This window comes from Caloenas nicobarica, chromosome 17 (genome assembly GCF_036013445.1).
Source record: "Caloenas nicobarica isolate bCalNic1 chromosome 17, bCalNic1.hap1, whole genome shotgun sequence".
NCBI lineage: Eukaryota > Metazoa > Chordata > Aves > Columbiformes > Columbidae > Caloenas > Caloenas nicobarica.
The window spans coordinates 5,402,306-5,425,461 of NC_088261.1; the positions used below are offsets into that span (position 1 = coordinate 5,402,306).

Sequence of the window (23,156 nt, forward strand, 5' to 3'; positions counted from 1 at the left end):
AGTCAGTTATGTACTTCAATCTCAGAAGAGCAGGTTTAGCATTTTTGAGAGAAATGCCAAAAACAGAGAGTGCCTGGTACTATAATTAAATAAGTAAATTAATCTGGATTTTTCCTAGGAACATCACTGTAATACATACAGGGTTTAATATAAACATTCAACCTGGGTAATGGGGCATGCAAAACTTGTTTGGAACTAATTTGTTTCTTTTTTATCCAAATGCATTTGGGCAGTATGAAGAACAGGTTGTTCCAATGTTGATTAAAATTATAAAGTAGAGTTACATGCTGTTGTTTTATTTCATTACACACTTGCAATTTTCACCTGATTTTAAAAGCTTATGTCCTAGAACCTGTTGACAGAAGACGTTTCTTAGTTGATATGATACGCATTGGAAATGAAAATGGTTTTAAAGGTTTCAGAAAGAGCACAAGGAATCCACTTTGGTTTTTTAAATGAGAATTTGTACACTACTAATGACACTGCAGGTAAGTGTAGCCATACGTCCTCAGGAAACGGAAACAAATTTTTGCTTGACTGTTTAATGTGCCATTTAATTTGCTCAAGAGAGGTTTGCTGCAACTTGGGTTTGTAATTGTTCTTTCTAGTGTGTATCAGAATTATCTCGTTAAAATAGGGAAGAATTGATCTGGGAATACTTGTGTAAACAGGAAACAGTTTATCTGGGTTTACTGAGGTTACAAGTTGGTGGTATCACAGTTAATTATTCATGAGTTTCATTTTCGTATTACTTGTTTATTGTTTTCATCAAAAACAAAGTTTCTCAGCAGGGATCCTCTAACATGCTGGGTTTTGCTACAATGAATGAATGGAAAAGTGTTATTCCTATTAAAATATTGTGCCTTTTGAACAAAATAGGTGTCCTAAATATATTACTGTGATCTTACATGGGAGTATATATAATCTTACAGCGCTTGTGGGGAGGGGGAATAATATTCTGGTTTGGTTACTTCGGGAGCACATCAACTTTGCAGTGTTGGGGAATAAGCAACAGAAAAAAAATCCTGAATTTAAAATGCATTTATTTTGGATTTTCTAAACGTTTAAAGAGAAGAGTTGGCAGGAGTCCCTGGCACTTAACAACAGCCAACAACCACAGATAAATCTAAAATAGATGAAAGGATTAAAGCAGGAAGAAAAAAAAAATCATGCCGTGAAGCTAAGAATGGTTGAGCGGTAGTTTTTAGCAATGGGAGATGGCGATGTCACGTAGTAATTCATTTGCGAGGGAAAACGCGGTGATTATGTATCATCCACAAAATCCATGTTGTGACTGCTGACCTGAGGGACGGTGACCTGGAGTCTGTGCGGGGACTTCGTCGTGTTTGAGGTAGAATGAATTTGAATGGACGTTGTGCAAATGGTTTTGTTGCATGTGTCCAGTTGGTTTCACCACTTCTTGTTTCCAAAGTTGCGTGAAAACAATGCAGGACAGGAAAGCGAGTGCGCTGTGGCTGGTGTCATCGGGAGGAGGGACGTGAACGTGCCTTGCGAGTACTCTGTTCCCTTTTTGTAAATCACAAGCACATTTCATATAAATGCTGGTTATTATTATTTCTTGATAAGTATTTTAAAGCAATCATAGCTACATCAGCATTAAAATAATCACCCAAGCAAACCCATAAATTACTATGATTACTATGATTACTATATCGCAGGTATTAAATGAAGATGTGTTCTTGACTTGGGAGCTGCTTTCAGCTGGGTCAGTTTTCAGTGGCTGTATCCACTTAATGGGAAGGTGGGAAGGGATATACCGCACATTTTATTAAATAGGTCCTAAGTTGTGCAACTTCACCTCTTTTCTCTTGCAGGCAGATGGAAGAACAATCCATTTTTCAACTCTCCCTCATTTCAAATCAGTACAAGAGAAACAAGGCGCTGTCAAAGTTGAGTTGCTGTTTTCTAGCAAGGAACAGCTAAAATTATATTAGTGTTGTGCAAGGAAGATTTATGGGTTTGTTTTCTTCCAACTGCCACATTAGCAAATGCTTTATCTGTTATAATTTCTCAGATGCTACAGGCAGCACCGGAGCTGCTCTGAGCAAAGAGTGAAGGCTCAGAAGAGCCGGGGGCTGGGTGGCTTTTCTCAGCTCACCCGGGGCTTGGGGCAGCAACGTTCATAGCACCTGATTGACTTCGTGCTGCCAAAGCTTTATCACATTTCATGTGTTCCTCTAAAGAAGGACAAGGTCAACACATTTACTGGTCTGGTAGGACAAGCATGCGCCTTCTTTTGTCAGTTTGTGTAATTTAGTGTCTGAGTTTTTTGCTTGAAATCAATTTTAGCTGTGAACCGATCCTAATACTGTTCAAAATGGTAAGAATTTAACAGGTGGAATTTGATTTAGAGCATGCAAGAAGGACATGTTTTAAAAACAGTAAGCATTTTGTGCTCTCTAATTCAGGAAGAGGGAGAACAACATTTGCCCTGTTTTACTTCCTGACACTCAAGCCCACAAGATGGTGCAGTGATCAAGTTCAGAGCATTTATTATGCAGAAAGAGATTTTAAATCCTTGGAAGATGCTTGTTTTGAGAAACATGTTTTACTGCTGGTTCCTTCCCGGTTGTCTAATAAGATTTGCAGCTTTCATTAACATGCAGAGAATCCTCCACACAGTGAAAATATCACTCTTTAATTGGCTGTTAATAATGTTTCTTAGTGTAGGACAAACAACGGCTGAACCTGTTTTCTTTGCCGCTGTGCAAACCCATTTTGACCCATCAATGTCCCAGCCCCAAAGTGTTTCTGATCTAAACAGCCAGCAGTGACTCAAGAGTGCGTGAATGAAGCGTGATGAGGAGCCAAAGGAGGTAAAAATCTAGTTTTCTTTGGTAAAAATAAAAATACTACATGAAGAATTACTTGCTTTTTATAGCCTTTTACTCCAATGTGTGCAGGCTCAAGATGTGGGAGCCTGGCTGGGTCTCCTTGGTGGTGGGTGCTGAGCTCCAGTTCAGCTGAAGTCAATAAACACTTCCCAGCCCAGCACCTGCGGAGCTGTAACACCTGAACAACATACAAAGGAGAAAATAATTTGTATGATGGAGACTGAATTTGAAATCCCTTCTGTTTTAATCAACTTGAAATGTTAAAAGTTTCATCTCCAATAACTAAGACCTTTCCTGTACGTTCCTTTTTTTTTTTCTCTTGTTAGACTCCTGTTAGTTTTTGCAAGTTGATTGTCATATTTTTAATAATGGGGGTTTTATTTGTAGTGGTTTGTGGCAAAATAATTGCATAGCATAGCTGCAACATGAACTCTAAACAAATGAAATACTGATCCATATTCCTAATTCTGCCTATGGCTTTCTGGTAGGCTGTACTTGGGGTTTTTTTATCGTCTGAATTTATTTTCTAGATTTTTTGAATTACTTCCTTGCTTGTGCTTTTCTAGATCCTGTAGAATAGTTTCTTCAGGTTTGGTTGTCTTTATTTTTCTCATATTCTGTATGGATGCTAACTGCATTTGATGACTTGTTAGTGTTGGCTGTGAGGTTTTATTGGGTGCCGTTATCAACAGAACTGTGGAATAGGTCTGAGCTTTGATAGCACATTCAGAGACAAACTTCCTAGCTAAGTCTAAGCTTATCATCCAGATAATAGATTTTCCTGAACAGCTTAAAATTTATTAATTAATACCTGAGTCAAGATACTAGTGGTATAGAACACTTCCTATAGTCATTGTGTTGTCAGAGCCCTTGCCTGACAGCAGATGCAATACTGGTGTTCGGTTCTACGAATATGCGCCGGTGTTTAATGTGGCCCACAACGACGGCAGATGAAGTGCCCAGTATAATGCTGTACATCTCTTGTGCCTCCATTGGATAATCTCGAATTGGTCCGCCAGCATTCTGGGGAAGCCAAATTACCTCCTCGTTACACATGAAACTGGAGATCAGAGCCTGGCTGGGGTGGGTGAGAACAGGGAAGGCCAATTTGGTCAGTTGTTGGATAAAACAATTTCACTTAACTGTGTCATATCAGATACTTACTACCTTCAGCTGTAGCAGTAAATACTAAAACCTTTGGGCCGAACGCTCCTCGGGATGTGAAATACGCAGGATACCTGCTGTGAAGATGATGAGAATTGTTTCAAAGCAAGGAGTGAACTTGGAGCTTTGAAATGCACTGTGATTTCCGAAGATAATGGGAAGACGCTGTACCAAGGTACGTGCACTTTGAATTTGATTTAATATGTATCCAGTCTTCTCTAAACCAGCCCGTAAGGCTTCTGTACTGGGGGAGGAAGATGCTCGGTGTCTGCAGGAGGCAATAAAAGGCTTTTGTGTCAGCGCCAGGCTGTTTGGTAATCCAAAATCGGAGACCACATCAAGGAGAAAGCATTTCAAAGCTACAGCTTTTAAGCTTCAAAAAAGTCTTTGGAGATGACAGCAACACTATGTCAATTGGCAGCATATTAGCAACTCAGAGGCTAAAGCTGAGGAAAAATAAGGTTTCGGGGAGGAGAGCAGGAGCAAAGTGACAGCAAGGACACCAAAATTGTTTGAAGAACTGATGTGATACCTGGAGCCGGTCACACAGATGAAGGGACAGCTCTGGTCCGATCGCTGCCCCTGCTCTGGCCCCAAGAGCCCCTGAAAATCTGATCGCCTCTTAAAAAGCGAGAAGGGGCGGCCGAATCTGTGGTGAACAAAGATAGAGCCTGAATAATCCCATTAAAAGCCTGGAGGCTGCTCGCAGACTGGGGCTGAGCTTGAGGTCGGGACATTTGCCGACCCTTATTGATTAAACAGCTGGCACTCATTGTGGCCCCAGGTGAGGCTGCTTACCTCCATTTCATTGTAAACACCCAACCTCATTTAATGTTCTTCTTGGTAGCTCAACGTAAGGATTGCCGGGGCTTTTTTTGTTGCGTGTGGTTTTCTTTCATTTTTAAAAAAATTATTTCTTCCCTTAGCAGAATCCAGTGCTTCTTAAAAATAATGCTACGCTTACCTAATTTCTCCTGCTGCTTGCAGAGTGGCAAGCTTTGAGGATGAAACTGCAAACTTCTGGGCAGTGCTGGGTGGTTTTGGAGGCAGGTGAGGAGGGAAAGCTGCGTTTCTAACTGACGATTAAGCAAAAAGCCTTTGAAGTTGTAGACTAGCAGGCAGAAGGTTGTGGCTGCAAGAGGAAGGAGAGGTGGTACCTACACCCCTTAGGAGATGAAATTAAAACAGGTAAGAAAAATTATTATTTCCCAGAGAAGCTGGTGTCTAATCACACCCTTCACATTTTCTTAGAAATTAAGGAGGGAGAAGGAAATATAATTAGTGGTCGTGGGGAAATACTGATCCTGGTGCACAGAGGGGTTTCAAGAGGAGGCCGTTAGTGTCTGTTCCTTCAGAAGAAGTTTTGGTGGGCTCAGAGGGAATGGGAAATAAAATGGATGATTTGGAGGAACACACATTAAAATAAGGACAAGATAATAGAGGCCTCTAGACACTTAAATATGCAAGAGTTGTACAGCACAGTTGATGTTTAACTGTGAGTACATGGCATTGCTTCAGAAATGCCCTGGTCTAGAGTTTATTTCTTATCAGGTATTACCAATTGCTTGGCCTTTATCATCAGAACGTGCCATTTTATTCCCTTTCACGTGATCCATGTCGAATTTGTGTGCGGCTGACTTTTAAATGAGGCTTGCGTGGCGCTCGTGGAGTTGGAGCAGACTTTGCCCATCCAGTGGGTAATTTTGCTGATGTGCAAACCTGAGCTGCTAGGATCACTCTGCAGTATGTAGTTCATATGAAAAGCACCACTTAAATTAAAACTGCAGTTCTGTTGTGCGTATGTGCTGTGTAGCTGCGTGTGGGGAAAATCTCTCTTGCCTTTACCGCTTCATAATTAGTATTATCGCTTAAAGAAGCAATATCCACTCAGGTTAATGAGCTAGAACGAGGACGGTTTCAACAGCGAGGGATGCGCAGAAGACCGAGTTTAACTACCTCTCAGATGGGAAGCAGCGTTTTCTCCCAGTGACGCTGGAACTTGGTTCATTTAGTGCATTGCAAACACCTTTCCGTGCCCCCAGGTTACTGCCTGGGCTTGACGTGCGGCTGACGTGAGCTGAGGTTGTGAGCTGCTCTCTAGAACTCATCTGTACTGAAATACAGCTGGTAATGCTGTAAGCTGTTCTGCTGCTTTGTGTGTGGTGTGTTGTTTAGGGTTTTTTTTTTTTGGTTCTTTCTTCCTCCTGGCTGAACAATGGAGTGATTTTTTTTGCAGTAACTTTTGCCGGGCTCTACAAGTTTTTCTCCTCAGATTGAATTCATAAAATAGCAAATAATAATGAAAGATGGCACAGAAGTCATGGAATCGATAAGCTATTAGGAGGCAGAAATGAAATGGGGAATGAATTTAGAAATCTGCACATATAATTAAAGGTGCCAATGAGCAGATTGCCTCTCTTCTGATGCTATTAAATCAGGTCTTCAATTTTATGTAAAACCATAAACTAAGCCAAAGGTAAAAAAAGCAGCTGTCTCCTCTGCATGTTTACAGAAAAGAGAGAAAACGCAAGTCCAAAACTGCCAGAAAGGGCTATAAACAAAGCCTCTCCGATTTCCCCATCAATCAGGAGTAACCGAGTCAGGGACGTATGCAGTTTTCATGCAAAAAGTTGGCACTGTATTCCTGAATACCTGTCCTGGTGCCAGCTGGAGATCCAGGGCTCCTCCTGTCCCTTCCAATTAGCAGTTCGTCCCGTGAACAAATTCTGCTCTAACCTTTGTTAATAGTAATGCGCAAGAAAAGTAGATCGAATACTTTCTTTCCTCACCAGCTTAGTGATTATTGCTGCTCAGAGAAATAAGCTAATATCCATGTTTTATTTCCAGGAAGCCTTCGGCTCAATATAAATCACATATTTTGGATGTACAGCGCTCTCTTTTTTTTTTTTTTTTTTTTTGCCATTCTTTTACAACGTTGCTTGGAGGCATTTGTTATTGCAATGTCTGAAAAAGGAGCTCGGTGAGTTTGGTTATAAGCTCAACCACCTCACCATCTCACAGTTGCAACATCTCTTACAGTTGCTGCTGCTTTTCTCTGTGATAAACCTTCCTATGTGTGATCTGTTGTAAATTAACTGGTCGTCCATCGTGCAGCAGCTTTCTGGTGGGCAGGCAATTAGTGGCGCAATCAATGAAATTTACTCAATTTAGCTGTGACCTCTGAAGGCCGACTTGCCAACTTAACACTCGGAGGCCGAGAGCTGCTGAGCGAACCTTGCGGGCTTTCCCTCGTCATGATCACCAGTGCAGAGCACACAGATTTTACAGCGAAATCTGCGGGGTGTTTCCAACGCCAATATTAATCCTGGCAGTTTAGGAAAACTGGTCTTCAGATCCATCTTACTGAAAGAAGTTGGGAGCCTCTGCGGGCGGTTGGGTTGGAGTGGACGGTGGAAGGACGCTGCGTGGGCCGCCGCGTTGGTGCAGCACCTGCCGAGGCCTGTTTCGTAGCCATAAGCATCAAAACAACAGGATACATCAGATTTTATTAATAATATTGTGGTTGTAGCAGAAGGGCTATTTCAGAATTGGGTGGAATATTTGCTCGCCGAAATGTGGGAAATAATTGACGGGCTGGAAGGGGAAGGTGGCCTGATCCACTGGCCCACTCCTCCGGCCAAGCGCCACTTGGCATCTGGCACTTTTTTCCTGGGCCCCAAAATATTTCAGCATCGGTCTTATCGCTCCACTGAGGAAAACGATTCTAACAAGAATTGCAAACATCCGAACTGCAATGTAATTTCAGTTTAGCTCCTCGATCAGCAAGAGCTAAAGCCCCTCTGGTTTCTAACTGTGCTTGCTCAGTGTTTTGTATGTAAAACAGGTAGTCCTTGAGGGATAATACTTAGTTACTTTTCCAGATGCTGCTATATACATTTTCCCCTATCAGCTGAGCTTGAACAGACTGTTTTCTGTCTCCGGGGCCAGTGTTAAACACACCAGCATGAGCTGCCAATAAATAATGCAAAAGATTCCCCTGGCCAGGACTTTTTATTCTATTAGAAAGGGGAAAAGATATTAGGCTTCAGGTGGCATGGGAGCAGCTGAAAGTTTTAGCCTAACCTCCTCCTGGGATTTTATGCAGATTTTTTTTTTTTTTTTTAAATAGCTGATGTCGTAGGTGAGATTTTCCTGGTTCTCACCCTTCTCCCTTCTTGTGTCCTTTATTGCAACCTTCTCCTGGGGAAAACTGCATCCTGCAAACATCTTCCTTCGCTCCTGCTGGTTTCTTCTCCATTTAACCAGCTGCAGCATTCTTGCAAGAGTTTATTTTGCTCACAATAACCAGGGTATTCACGTAGGTTTTGTTACGGCCTGGCTCTCAGCCCTCAAAAGACTCCCCAGCTGTTATGTTCTAGGTGGAAAAGGCCTGATTTTGTGTGTGGCCTGACTCATGATTTTGGAAGGAGAGGCCCTGGGGTGCCTGTAGGGTTGGTGGCTCTCCTCTGGACCTGTCTGTTCAGGAAAATGCCAGCCCAGTGTTCCGAAATTTTGGATACCGAGATTTCCCTTGGGGTTTTGATGTAGCTCTGCTCCGTGCGCTCCTGATTTCAAGGCCTCGGTTGTTTCTGCACCCAGGAGCAGCCGCGGCTGCTGAGGAGGGCGATCAGTAGACATCTGCCATGGCAAGTGGAGGAATTCCCGCAGAATCACTCTTCACGCTCCCCAAGCACTGCGTTTTCCAATAAATATTTGTAGCAATGACAGAAGTCGGCAAACCTGCTGCTCTCTGGGCTTTCAGCTGCGTCAGCTTTTTCTCGTTTGAAAAACATGGTTTTCGCATTGAAAACCCACCTTCTTTTGCAGCAGTTGTGATTATTTTTCATTCACCCATTGCCCATAAACAGCCGTTTCCTATGAACCTGCTTCTTTACAAACCAGGGGCTGCAAAATACAGATGAAAGAAAAAAACCAGCCTGTACCCATCACCCCCTCCAGTTTAATTACTATTTCAGTCCTCCCCTGCAGTGCTGTGCGTTCCCAGGGAGCACCTGGGAAATCCTCCCTGCACTGCAGCCCTACAAATATCTGTTTCTTTCTTACAGCTTGGGAAGGAATGAAAATAAATACACTTCAAGCTGGGTTTTGCTGAGGCAGAGGGGAAGCTACAGCAGGAAAATCTGTCCTTTAGCAAGTGCAGACGAAACTGTTTGCCTGCTCTGCCCAGACACCCTCTTGTGTACCTGGTATATTCAGTTTTTTCCTCTGAATAAAGAACACTGGGCTCAAAGCTTACGGCTCTTGAGCATTCGAGGATATTTCGTGAAGGTGGGGACCACCTGTATGAAGCGGTGAGACTCGCGTGGCTGGAGGCTGCCGAAGGGCTGTGAGTGATGGATTTGCTTTCCTGTTTGTCCTTCAGAATGTAACGCTAAAGGCATTTAATATAACTGGAAAGATTGTCTCCCCTTGCTGTGTATAGTTTGGAATGCGGCCCCCAGGCAGATAAAAACTCAACTGCCCCTGGAGTGAAGGAAGAGCAGGATCACTGTGTGATCTGCATGCCAAAGGGATCGGGAAGAGATTAAATCCGTTGCTCACGCAGGTACGTTACACTGGGGAGGTTAGGTTAGTTGTCTTTTCCCTTCCTCGTAAGCATCGATACATGAATACAGCTAATAAGGTCAATCGGTTTCCTTGGCAATAGCAGCTACCGGCAGCGTGCTCCCGGTTAATGGAACATGGGAGTCTTTGCGTTTCTGAGGACGCGAGCGGTCCCTGTACGAGCTCAGGAGCCTCCTCCTTTCCCGCTGCTGAACCGAGGGGCGCTGAACCATAGGAAAGCGCTGAAACTTTTGTACCTGAGCGCAAAGTCGGTCACAGTGCGACAACCCGCTGTGGTTTCATTGCCGGGAGCTGCCCGTTCCCCGGCTCAGCTGCTGCTGCTCCCCCAGTGTCCCCCTTAGTCCCTCGGGTCACTTTTTTGCGTCTCCTCCAGGGCAGTTTTGGTAGATGTTTGCAGCCTGCTGCTCTCCCAAGGACGGGCAAGCAGCAAGCGCTGCTTTTGGCCAAAGTGGGGTTGAGCTTCATGTCCTCAGCAGTGCCTTCTGCGGGTCTTTGCTCTCCTTGCCCGGGGTGACCATCACCAGCCCTCCGTCGCAACCCCTCCAGGAATGTAACCCTCATTTTAAATGAATAATCGCCTTCAAAACCCAAACAGGGCTTGGGCAAACTTTTCTGAGAGAACCCAGCTGGAACGAGCCCTCCGGAGTGTGTGGCATCAGCTCTTTCGTGCCTCTCTAATTCCTCACCTACTGTTTTGATTCCCCTTAGTTTGGGCTCTTTAGTCTATGCAGAATGATTTCCAATTACATTTTTGTTGCTGAAGGCATAAATCTTCCCCCACAGACTAGTTTCTTTCCTGCACGGGCAGAGCTGTGTGATGCTGGTCGAGATAACTAACCAAACTGGGCTTGGATGTTTTATGGACTTTTAATGTTATGGTGGCCATTTCCTCCCCACTTTGACAACAAATGACCTCAATCAACTTTAATATTGTAACAGCAGTGGTTTTCAGTACTCAAATGCTGCTTCTAGGGCCATTTAAGAGCTTCTGACCAGAACAAGTAGCACAGTGTAGCACAGGGAACATCCATTATATGTAGAGAGAGCTCCAAGCTTGTTTTGATGCTGATGGGCTGGGAAGGGAAGCAATCTCACGCTTCTTTTGTTTAAAAAAACAAAACCCAAAAACCAACACTCTTTACTGAGCCCCCAGGATCGTTATCGTCCTGAAGTGGAATAAATGGCTAACTGACCTAATCCACACTGCGAGGAAGAGACTGAGTAGCTAAAGCCCTCTTGTTGTAACTGAGTAACTGTCTCTGCTAGAGCTGCGGTATTTTTCTTTTCCTATGGAAGTCAGTAATTTGGTGCATGCTTCAGCGCACACAAATATATCAACAAAAGGCCCTTTCTAGTTATTTTGCTTTCTCAGAAGGACTAAATCCTGGCTGGACACAGCAGCGCTGGGCACAGAGCCTTGTGCTGAGCCATCTGCAGCTGCAAGCTGAGCTGCTGGTTGCCCCTTGCAGAAAGAGCCTGATGGATGCAAAATACCTCCTGGCCGATTGACGTGTTTCACAGCAGGTAGAAGCTCGGCTGGCGGGGAAATGTGGCAGGAGCAACCTCCTGAGTGGTTTGTGTCGGCGAGGGAGTTGAGGGTGCAAAGCACGAGTGATGCAGCGCTCTAGACGCAGAGCGCCTCTGGTTGTGCATTCGCGTGGCCAAACCAGGGGGGTCCAGGTGGATGCTGAGGTCTGGGACGGCTGGCTCCTGTGCAGATGATGAGCGCTTCTTATAGTGGTATCTAAGTTGCAAAATCGGTTTCGGTTTCCATTTATTTTCTTTGTCTCTACAAATTTCTTCTTTCAATGTTCTGCTGCAGTCTTGCAGCAAGGAGCTTGTGATTTAAACAGTTTAAACAGACAGGGGCTCCTGAGTTGTGCATAAGAAGGAGGGGGGCCTGGTGTTTGAGGTACTGAGCAAACCAGTGCCTGACCTCAGAGAAGAAATTGCTGGAGATTCTTTTTCTTTTTGCAAGGAGAAATCTTGTTCTTGATGAAATCCGTGTAGGTTGAGTTAACAAATCTCCGTAGGGATGTACTCCTGGCTCAGCAGGACAATGTGTGCATGCGGCGGACGAAGTAGCGATGGTGGATTTGCTGCACGTGTCTCATTGCCTGCCCTGGGTGTAAGCATGGGCTCTACATGCTGCACATCAGCCTTTCTATATGAGCAAAGCTTGTGTATCACATCTGAATTTATACCTCTTATAAAGGTGCATTCTAAAGTTGTAGTAATGGTGGAAATAGTCCCCAAGTGCTGCAGGGAAGGTCTCCTGTGAGTCAGGACGAACCTGCTCCCACCAGCTGCCGTGCCCTGTGCCAGCCCCTGCCATGGCTTGGTGCTGGAACAAATGTCATATAAACGGTTCTTGCTGCAAAACAAAAGCTGTTTCCCTCGGTGTACTGAGACTGTTATCACTGGAGAGAAACACCCCGTGGAGCAGTGTGCTGTTCTCACTATTGCTTTCTCCCACATTAGTTTTGCACACTGGCAACATCTTCAATTTAACAGATGCTTTTATGATGCTTCTGTGTCCACCTTGTGCTCACCCTGCAGAATCCAGCCCATAAACTGGGCTGTTTATTTCTCCAGCCAGCTACAACGACCTTTTCTACTAAGCGCCCTGGAGAACCCAGACCTGTAGTGCTCAGCACAGGTTTTTTTTTGCTCTGGGCTGCCAGCTGGGCATTCAGTCTGTACAGATGAAAAATTCAACGCTGGGTCTTTATTAAACATTGTCATTTATTTTGATTATGGATAGCTCTTTTATTTCAAACAGAACAGTTTATTCACTGCAAAGATTTTTTTCATGCCTGTTGAGTTAGCATTAAAAAAAAAAAAAAAAGGGAAAAAGGGTTGGATACATGCAAATCATACTGAATGTTGCCAAATGTATTAAAACGAGTAGCAGAATTTCTTCTAAGTTACCTACTTGCATATGGAGGAGAAACAACCATCGGCAGTATGAAGACCCTCTGGAAAAAGCTTCCTGGTGCAGTGATGTTAAACGAACAGAGCCAAAGAGACGACTGAAAAATCTGACTGTGTCTGCACCCAGAACAAGCAAAGCCAGAGGGTCACTGCTGCGAGCCAGGAAAACGATGCTGTAAAGCTGGTCAGGGGAAGGGCTCTGAACAGAGAGAAAAGGGAGTCGTGTTTGGTCCTTTGAAGCAAGGGAGGGGAAGTTTTTTCACACTTTCCTGACATCCCCCCAGGTTTAGGATCAAATGAAATTCTGGTTCAAAAGCCAAAGTGCATGTTCCAGCGCTGCTGCTCTGGGATTATCCATTTTCCATCAAAAATAAAATCAAACCAACGTCTTAGAAACAAAGCACTTCTGGTCTGGGGTCGACGGCCACTACCAAGTGACCCAACAGCCTTTAAATCTCCAGCTGGCTGTGTCCGCCCAGCTCTCAGTGGCAGTGATACAGGGATGAACCCCGGGATTATTTTTGTCTTTTATAAACCTCCAGTATTGTGGTCTCCTTTGTCAGCAACAGCAATGAACCTGAGCTGAGCCCCGGCTCCAGATTTTGCAGATCGCTCCCCAAAATGGACCAAACACTCTCAGTGTTGCTGGTTCGAGGTACCGCATAGAAAGCTCTGGAGTTACTACAGCAGCATGGCTGGTGGTAAACTGGATTTTACATCTGAATAAATACTGGACATGTGCAAGCGCCGGCCCAATTTTGATAAGGCTGGAGGGGAAGAGCTGTGTCCAGACACACGGCGGGCTGGGATTTAGCTCCGCACCAGGAAATCAAAGCTCTCCCTTTGGGCTGGCTCACAATATTAAGAGAAACACCCCTGGTTAGCGTGTGATCAGACTTTTGTTGTACCTCTGCAGATAGGCTGCTATTCATCAGCAACTCCTGAAGTCAGGATTGGAGAGGATTTAAGGTTTCTCTCGGCGCAGTCTGCTTTGGGGTGACTGCTGCCTGTCCATCGTGTGTGAGAGAGCAGCCGGGGTCTGGCTAGATCCAGCGCTAAGGATGGGGAGCCCTTCCCTGCAAAGTCTGGGCACCTTCATCTCCCCTTTTGTGCTTTTTCTCAGGGCCTCATGTTACATCACCTTGGAGATGCATTTTTGGGAGGTGAAAAAGCATAGCACATCACCAATGTTTAAAAATACCTGGCCAGCTCTCATAAAATACAAGTATTCAATGCCATCACCTTTATGTGTTCTATGAAACAGTTGACATTCATCGTACAGGAGGAAGGCAGAAGTCCAGATCCCCAGGCATCCCACCGTGTGAATTAACCCTTCGCTGAGACCTCTGACGCTCAGGTCTCGGTTTTAAGTCATCCTTGCTCAACGTGCCCACCCAATGGCCACGGAGCTGGACATCATGTCTGCGGCGTCACGGCACCTCGCTCCGAGTTGGGGAGCTCCCCAGCCTCGACTAGTCTGTCCGTCGGCTGTGAGCCTGTGTTGTCAGCCTTGCACGGTCCAGCTCGCAGGTCCTCCTGGCTCTCGGCCAGGCCATCTTGGCTCTCCAGATCACTTACCTGCCCCTCCCCGAACTCCAGAATGGTTGGCAAGTTGCCTTGCTTTGGGCATCGTCTCTTCAGACTGACCAAGAAGGGCTGCGGCAAGGAGAAGATGTCCACGTTGTTGCCAAGGTCAATCCAGGTGACGCTGGGGAACTTCTTGGGGTCCTTGAGGGTTTCGGTGAGGTCCCGTAGGATGGCTTTGGTGAGCCGGTTGCCGTTGAGGGAGAGGGTGGTGAGGTGGGGCAGCACGCAGAGCGCCGGCAGCAGTTGCAGCAGCATGTCGTCCGTCAGCTCCGTGAAGCACAGCTCCACCGTGTCGATGTGCTCCGAGCTGTGCTGGAGGTAGGACGTGACACGGTCCAAGTCTTTCAGCGTCAGCGGGATGCCCGACAAGTCCACTGTGTTGTCCTGAGGCTTCCCCATCAAGACAGCTTTCAAGCTGCAGGGAAAGAAAAGCAGAGGGACATTAATGTGGGGGGACGTCTCTGCTTGGTGGCATCACTTTAGGCTCCCTGGCTGCTCTTGGAGGGGACAGGAACATGAGATATTTAGGTAAGATGGTCAGCTGGGGGTAACCATGTCTTCTGTAGAGGCCAGGAGTGTGTGTAGTTGAGGGGCAGACAGACATTTCAAGGCTGATTATTGACAGAAGATGGTCAGAAACAAGAAAAGCATATTAAAAAAAACCCCATAATTCAGAAAGAGCGTGGATTTCTTTTCCACAGCTGCTGCAAAACCCTAGGATAAAGAGGCACTCTTGCTGCTTTTAAAGGTGCAAAAAAGGGTGAGGAAGCCCTTGCTTAGATGGGCAGGAATTGCTGGGGTAACCCTTCTCATGCTGCTGATTACGAAGCTCTTTGAGCAGAATGCGTGTTTGTCCTCTCGGCTGTGCTGGTGGGAAACTGAGGACCTGCACCAGAACAACTTTAGCCTAAGACAGCAAATGCAGAATAGACACCTCCAGGGTTAGGTGATTTGCTCTAGTATTTCCAGTGGGTTAGACCTATTATGTCTCTTCAGTCTAGCTGCCGAGCAGATGAGCACTACGGAAACATCCGTAGATAAATAAATTAATTCTCTCAATGGCCCAACAGAGACTCATTAGCACGAGCTAGACTGGAGTTTCACAGGTCAATTTTTCTTCTACAGCGAATCAAAGAACACACTGACGATCAGGACCTGTTGGCAGACTAGCGCTGCTGAGGACTTTTTGCTAATGAATTATTCTGAGTGAATTAGGAGAGGGAAGGAGCCTGGTGCATGCTAATCGCCTGTGTCAGCTTGGTGAGCTCACGTCTCATCTGCCACGGCGGCACACGCGTCAGCCTCACGCCAAAGCAGCCAGCTGTGGAAATGCTTTTGCCTTTCATTACAGCCCGAGCCAGGGAACGGTTCTGCCCAGCACCTGATGGTTTTTCTAGCTGAAAATGCAAACCACCACTAACGCTGGCTTTTCTGAGCCGCCGAGCAATGCCCACCACTTTCGCTGCACAGGTGCTCTGGTGCCAACGCACCGTGCTTGAAATCTGTCCTGCAGGGCACGGTAAGATGTTTTATGGCTGGTCCTCAAGCACGAGCTGGTTGAGCATCGGGCTTTACCCCTGAGGAGCTGCAGAAGCTGGAGAGCGGTGAATTGTGCTTGAACTTCAATTCATAAATAATGTACATAGACAGAAAATCTTGCAAGGCTTTGTGAGGTCCCCACTAGTCTTTGGGGAGTAACTTAGAATAGAGGCAAGGTGGAAGGAAATTAAGGGTATTTATAACCACCAAAGCATTTTTTTGTTGGCTGATTGATACTTATGTTCACCACTGGAGTACGAGGAGTTTGCTGTGGCTGCTTAATGTACTGAAGACCTGCAAGCCAAGGAGGAGCGAAATTCCGCAGTTCCTATGGAAATCAACCGAAAAAAAAAATGCATGGAGGGGGGTAGTTTCCAAAATCATCGTCACTTAGGTTGATGCAAATCCCCATTGCCTTACATAAGATCCTGAGCTGCTCTTCCACAGGGATGCGTTTCAAATCAAAATTGCCGGGTGAATCTAAGCATCATTCACACACAGGGTTGGGCTCTCAGTTTCATAGTGTTAGGTCAGCCTTAAAGCTTATTTAACATCAGAAAATAGCTCAGAATTTCTAGGAGCAAACAGCTCTGGAAGCTGTGGTAGAAATAACTTACCTAGGTGGGGGATCAGTCCTCAAGCGTACCCAGTAACAGGAGAACAAAAGGGCTTTTAAAAAAAGTTACAAAACTACTCATTTTTTTCCCTTGTTTAATATAGGAGGGTTGAGGTTTTTCTCTTATAGCAAGACAGCTCATACAGTGAAAAAACTATTATTATTAAATGATTTGGAGCCAAGCTCCAGTGGGTATGTCAGTAATATCCTGGTGCTCAACACATCTGGACTCTCACTGAGCTCTCCTGAGCCTTGGGGACCCATTTCACTGCTGCAGTGGCACTTCTGCTGGTGACAGTTTGCGGTTTGCTGGGTGAGCTGAAACCTCAAACACACACCTCCGCAGTCATTTAGCAAGATCTATACTTATCCCTTTACAAGGTCTCACTTAACCGGTCTGTGGGCAGAACGATGTTCATGTGAGGTGATTCTCTCTACTGGCAATTTTTTGGCAATACTGGGAAAGAAACCAATGAAATAGTATATTTATTATTAAAAACAAATTGATGTTCGTATGTTGGCAGCTACTTCTCTGCCATATGTGCTGCTGCATCATTTTTTTGGAAGCAGCCGCAGTGAGTGAGGTCTATTGAGGCTGGGGCCAGGGCGATGTCTTGGTATCAAGGTCTTCACACCTAAACTCAAAAAAATCCCCAAAACACTCTAAATTACTCTTGTTTTGCTGTCTGGGAGCCCAAAGCTGGTATGCTGTCAAATAAAGCACACAGTATCCCCGTGAATAAGTGACAATCATTTAATAGTATGGCTAAAATAAGCATTCAGGGGCTGAGCTTTGTTTTATCCAGCGTGGAAATCCCCTGCAAGCAGCGATGCTGTCCCCACCTTCACGGAACTTCTTGTGGGACTTCTGGCGTGGCTTTAAGTCAACAAAGCCAAGAGGATAACAAAGGGGGAATGGGGGTAACTTCAGGGCAGCTCTTTTTTTGTTTTGAGCTGCATTCAATATTGCTTCACATTTGTTTTTTTCTTCCCTTGGAGCATGCATACAATTTCTGCCAGCAAGCAAAAGAGAATTTCTCACTAGAGCTCTATCTTTCTCCCCTTGAGAGGGATTTAGCTGATACCTACTGAAACGGATTGATTATCTTGCACAAATAGCCTTTTCACCCTGAAGATGTGTGGTTTCTATCAAAGGCAGAGGAAATCTCCCGAAGCAGCGGGTCAGAGCAGCCTGTGTTTGTGCCGGGCTGTTCTGCCGCAGCCTCTGCTCAATCTGTCCCTCGGGAAACAAACCAACCAACCCCAAACACAATTTAATAAAACTAGTTCTGTAGATATTCTGAAGCATCTCATGGAAAGGAGGACAATATTATGTTAACAAACAGCTGTAAAAACTTTTATCCCTGCCATAAAGTTTGCCACAGAGTGGCCCCAAATCTCTGTAGGAAGATCTTACCATGAAACAAATCCCTCCGAGCTTTAGTGGAGGATCAGTTACACCCACTTGGTTTCATCCTCACATTATGAGGATATTCCATAGAGGAAGACACAGATTTTTTTTTTTTTTTTTTTTTTTTTCTCAGCTGGAAACAGTATATGGTTTTGACCAATATAATGATCAGATTGCCTATACAACCATGCACTAAACCCCGATAATGCCTTGACAGGACGCTGGTTTATACAGACTTGTGCTGAACGGAAAGCTATTTTGCGTTTAGTATGGATCAGATCAGAAAGTGTTCACACGAACAAGAATATTGATGTTTAGATCAAAGAGAATTAAAAGAAAGGGATTTCTTCTCGGTTTAAATTAATGACATTTCTCTAAAGCACTGCACAAATCAGGACATGAGATGCTGTGTCATGTAATGAAGTGTAAATGGGCTATTGAGCCTCTTCCTTGGAGAGCAAAGGAATAGCTCAGGAAAATGAAGAACAGGCAGCCTCACAGAGTGAAAAACTACAGTATGAAATGTATATGATACCACTGGTGAGAAAACTCTTTATGAAAAACATCATCGAAAAATCATTGAACATAGTGCGTCATCAGAAATAAAGTCTTGAGATAAAAGACGTGTCCTGAACTACTGCTACTATCAAAGGTTATTAAATTTATTAAAATTATTATTAAAATTATTAAATAGCTTTTTCAGAGTCCCTACTGCTTCAAATGATGATAGTCTGGAATAGATAGTTTGGAAATGGAGGGAAGGAATAGAAACAAATGCATGTACTCTGTTAGTAATAACATCGACAAAAGGCTTAAGCTCCCTCAGCCTCAAAGGAGGAGCAGAGCCAAGAAAATATAATTATTTAGCTTACATGAGGAATGTGACTGAGGTGTATATAATAATATATAATATATTATTATACATATGATGTATAGATTATAATAAGGATGCATAAAACAGAGAAGATGAGAATAGACGGCTCTTTATCTTGCTCTTAAAGCCTGAGCTCAGGGACACCCACTGATGCTGAAAAAAATGAAACTCCCAGTGGATAAAAGGCAGGAGTGTGGAGCAGAGCTCAGATTAACCCCCTGGCTCCAGCCACAGGATGTCACTGAGATCAAGGGCTTTGTGGGAGGTCCAAAGCGGACACCACATTGCTTGGCTGATAACATCAAAAGTCATGTTAGGGTTTGGGGGAAAAAAAAAAAAGCCTGGGTCTATGTCCCAGAATGTAAGTGTAGAAATTCTATAATTCACCAATACCTTTTTGCTTCATTGCCAGGAGTCTGGACAAGGCGAGGATGGTTTGATCCTGTGTGAGCAGCCTGTTGCTGAACGGCCGTGGGACCCAGAGAGACATAAAAGGGTATAAAAATACACATACATGTGTCTGTGTGTTTTGCAGCTGCTCCTTATTTAAACTGGGGAGAGACATTATAGTCCCAGGGCAAAAATGCTTCTACTTATGCCAGCAGCAAGGAAAGGGCTGTATTTCCCAAGTTAAGTTAAAAAAAAAAAAAAAAATCCTTTTAACACGTTTGTGGTGCTGCCTGGTTGAATTTTTTTCCTTTGTTTGTTTGTTGTGGTTTTTTTTTTAAAAAAAAACCCCAACACTCATCAAAACATGAAAGATGAAATCCAAAACTAATGTAGACAGAGCCCAGCTCAGTACCGGAGTTGCCAAATTCTCCAAAATTTGAAGACATTGGACCACCACAGCTCCTGCTCACCTTTTACTGCATTCTTAAGCTTTATTCCTCAACACTTCAGCACGTGTTTGTACTGTTGTGATTAATCATTAGCTGGTTTAGCTCATTGTTTACTACCACAGAAGGTTTAGAGGTTTACTAACAGCATGGTTTAAAGCCTCTATTTTCCACCGCCTTTACAAATAAACAGCTTGGAAATATTTCACTCCTCTCCTTAGAGAGATTCAAGTGACAGAGGACTTTTAAATCTATAAATATGTAACTTTAAAGACCCTTTAGAGCATATCAATGAGCATATAAGAAATCTATATGTCTTTACTGTTAAAAGGGAAAGTACAGCGGGGATTAGTTATTTTGGGCTCTTGTTCCAGGAGCCTTCCCAGTTTTGCTGAGGTTTGCAGTTTTCAAGTCAGAAAGTCTCAACATCCCTGGTGTTAATGTCCTTCCCCACTATCAAAATCCAAGCGAGTGCCACCTGGATTTTGGGGGTTCTGGAGGGCAGATCGCTTAGCCTGGAGCTCATCAGCTGGGGGCTTTGCTCCTCATTTTGGCCCTGATGTGTGACATCAAAATTAACCTTATTATGGCCATTTATAAAATAATTGTGGCTGCAGGGAAAGCTTTGTGGGAATGACCCAACAGCCCTACACAGGATCGCCTATTGCCATTGCAAGACCACGCACTGGGCTGTTTCTCCAATCCAGTATAGCATTTTTTTAAAACCATCTTGTTAAGGGCGCACCTGGAGGGAATGCTAAATTTCATTTTATTTTTTCTTTTTTTGCTGGTCGCTGTGTGCGCGATGCTCACAGCAATCCCTCCTCTGCGTGCCCAAGCGCACGGGCTGCTCCAGGAATAGCTCTTTGTTTACACGCCTTTCCTCTCCAAATCCCACTGAATTTTCTTTGGCTCCACACCAAGCTCCACAAGCCTGTTCCTCCCCTATTCCAGGCACGAAGCTTGGGGAGTGCATGGGGTATTTGATGGGAAGGGTAATTTCTGTGCACCCCAGAACATCCCCCTGATATGGGTCTCGCAGCTTTGACCACAGTGTGATAGTGGAAGGACTGAAGGCGTCAGAAAGATCTCGCTCAATAAATCCTTCCCATCATGATAAGATCAAGTCAAGCATCTTTGATTTACATTTCTTTACTAAATTACTCCATGCCTGTGTAATGTCTCCATGGACACGTATTAAATTCTGAAAACTCGTGAGACAAACAAGAAAAAGTGATATTTTTTTTTTGTTGACCCTTTCCACCAGCCTCGATTCCTTCATCTCAACCGGTTTGCTGAAGAGCCAGCCACTAGAGAGCACTGCCACCCAGCCCTTGGGGCCTAAATCCAGAACGTCACCCCAGAGCAAGAGGGGGACAGCCCACAAATTGTACCTTGCAGATGGATTCCCACCTTGCAGGGGATGGGACGCTGTCCTGTCCCTGGTGTGGTGAAGGGATGAGATGTCACCGTGTCATCGGGTGTCCTACTCACGGCTCTACTGCTGGGTATGTCACACGGGCTGAGTGACCTGAGAGCTGATGGTGGCTTTGGACAGATGCGCTCAGACTTCGAAGACCCAGATCCGGCTCTAAATGCATCCTAATATTCAAAATAAAGTGCACGCGGGGGAAGGAATCTGGTATTTTGGGTGCAGCATCTCTTTGGGGAGAAACAGCACGGAAGAAGAGAACAGAATAAACAGAGGATAGTCTTTTTAGGGCTGAGAGGATTAATTTTTTTTAACGTCTCCCAAAACGCCCCTAAGTCTAGCCCAGAGCACCTTTCTGAGGAAGTGAAAGGACAAAATTTTTCTTTCCATTAAACATTTTGGCAATGCGACATTTAATCCCTTTCTAAGGCTGATATGCTTCGATCTTGTGCTAGCACAGAGCAGAAGGGAAACTGAGGGGACAGAAGGTCAGGCAGCTCAGGGAAAAGCTGCCGGCAAGGACTGTCGGGCTGCGGGAAGTGTGAAGAATGTGTTGATTTTGGAAACCAAAAAGAAAAATATCTGCATACAAGAAGGAACCAAATACACTGAACAAGTTATTGAAATAAATTTAAAAGGGGGAAAAAAAAAAAAAAAAGTGCAGTCTCTTTTGGTTTTCAGTCCAAACCACATAAACTTGACCTGCTCACTTTGGCCAAGTGGAAATCACAGATCCATTCGCCGGGAGTTCAAGGAAAAGTCCATCCGAGTCCAACTGCTGCTGGAGAAGCGGCTGCACTCGATGGATATTTGGTGATCTACAGCCACTGATGGGGCCCTACGATGGTCACCCCCTAAAGAAGGTCCAGTGGTAAGGTTAAACCAAATAAAACGTCTGGGATAGATCAAAATAACACCCATTTCTTCCACAACCAAGCTCCACCAGCAAACTGCTCTTCCCCGCAGCTTTCAACATCCTACAGCTGCGAGATTACTGCTGTGTCATAATTTCACAGCATCTCTGTGGTATTTAGTAAAAGGACCCAATTAAACCTTTAAAAGCAACAAGCTTCTTGGAAAATGAAGCACGGTTATGCGAAGAAGCAACCTGATAAATATCTCCAGTCGGGATAATTAAGCAGAAGAACTGCTCTCATTTGCATGCTGCACAGCCAGCTCCTCATCATGGGCCAGGGCCGAGGAGGCTGGATTCAAATATTTAGTGAAGCAATGGTCTTTTGCTCTGCATGAGAACCACCATTTGTGTTACAAGAAAAGGGACTTTTTCCCAACTTGTTTTTAATTTTCTGCTAAACAAAATTTTAAATATAAGCATTTGGGATCCATTAAAATGGTTTGCCATAATTATAACTCTAACTTATTGCAAAAAAATGTAAATATCCTGCTGTTGGAAGTACTCCATTTTTCTTTCCCCATCCTCCCCAAAATGAAATGTATTTATATACTCCTTCCTATGATACATTTTCCTCTCAAGAAACCTGCATTTTCCTGTAGAAAAACTGTGCTGGAATATTTCCAGACGACTCTCCTCCAGTGTAATAAGAAACTGCAGCTGATGCTCCATTAATAACATGCATTTGCAGAAAAGGCAATTTGCACAAGTGTCAACAGAAAAACAATCAAGAATTTAAAAGACAACAACATGTTGGGCTTGTTGCTTCTGTAAATGACCTCCTGGAAGAGAACTGGACCAGAATAAGAAATTGTTCGAGTTTGCATTATAACAAACAATACTTTGCAATTAAAATAAACAACATTTTCTTTAAATTCTAACACAGGAAAAAAAATAAAGGCTGAAAAGAGTCTTGGAGAGGGACTTTTATGATTGAGGATGTTAAAAATATCCAAGTAACTATTTGATTTACTTGAGCAACTCCCCGCTACAGAGAGAAGAAGCTGATGTGCTCTGGTTTGACTAGAAAAAACGGTCTTTGAATTGGGTTGTAGTCCTCAGTGTCCAAGAGAAAGAGGCCATAGGAAGAGGAATCACTCATAAAAACATACTATTTGCTGCCCAGACATTTAGAAGAGTTCCAAGGAAGAGGAGAAAGAAGGAAAGGGACAGGGAGGCTGAGAGTTGGGGGCAAGATGTGTGGGATGGGAGGCCCGTGGGGATGGATGGAGCACGGCAAGGCCCCTTCTGCAAAACCGGGATGGGTGGTTGCTCGAAATCCTTCATTTCAGTCTCTCCCCTTGGTTTTGTTACCACTTGGTCTTATCATTGCAAGGAATGACCCCACAAGCTGGCTGGATGTGACCCCCAGTGTGGGGTGGGAGAGTGTGGCGGCTCCTTCTCTGTCC

The 23,156-nt window shown here is 44.4% G+C and overlaps 1 protein-coding gene across 1 annotated transcript in view; it reads right to left on the bottom strand.

The window, feature by feature from the left end:
* Positions 1–12,332: 12,332 nt before the first annotated feature.
* The window catches only part of LRRC75A (leucine rich repeat containing 75A), a 67,879-nt gene continuing 57,055 nt past the window's right edge, over positions 12,333–23,156 (bottom strand). Inside the window, exon 4 of the mRNA XM_065647111.1 lies at positions 12,333–14,541. Coding sequence (XP_065503183.1) covers positions 13,956–14,541 — 586 coding nt within the window. The 3' untranslated portion in view covers positions 12,333–13,955. The remainder of the gene's footprint in view (positions 14,542–23,156) is intronic.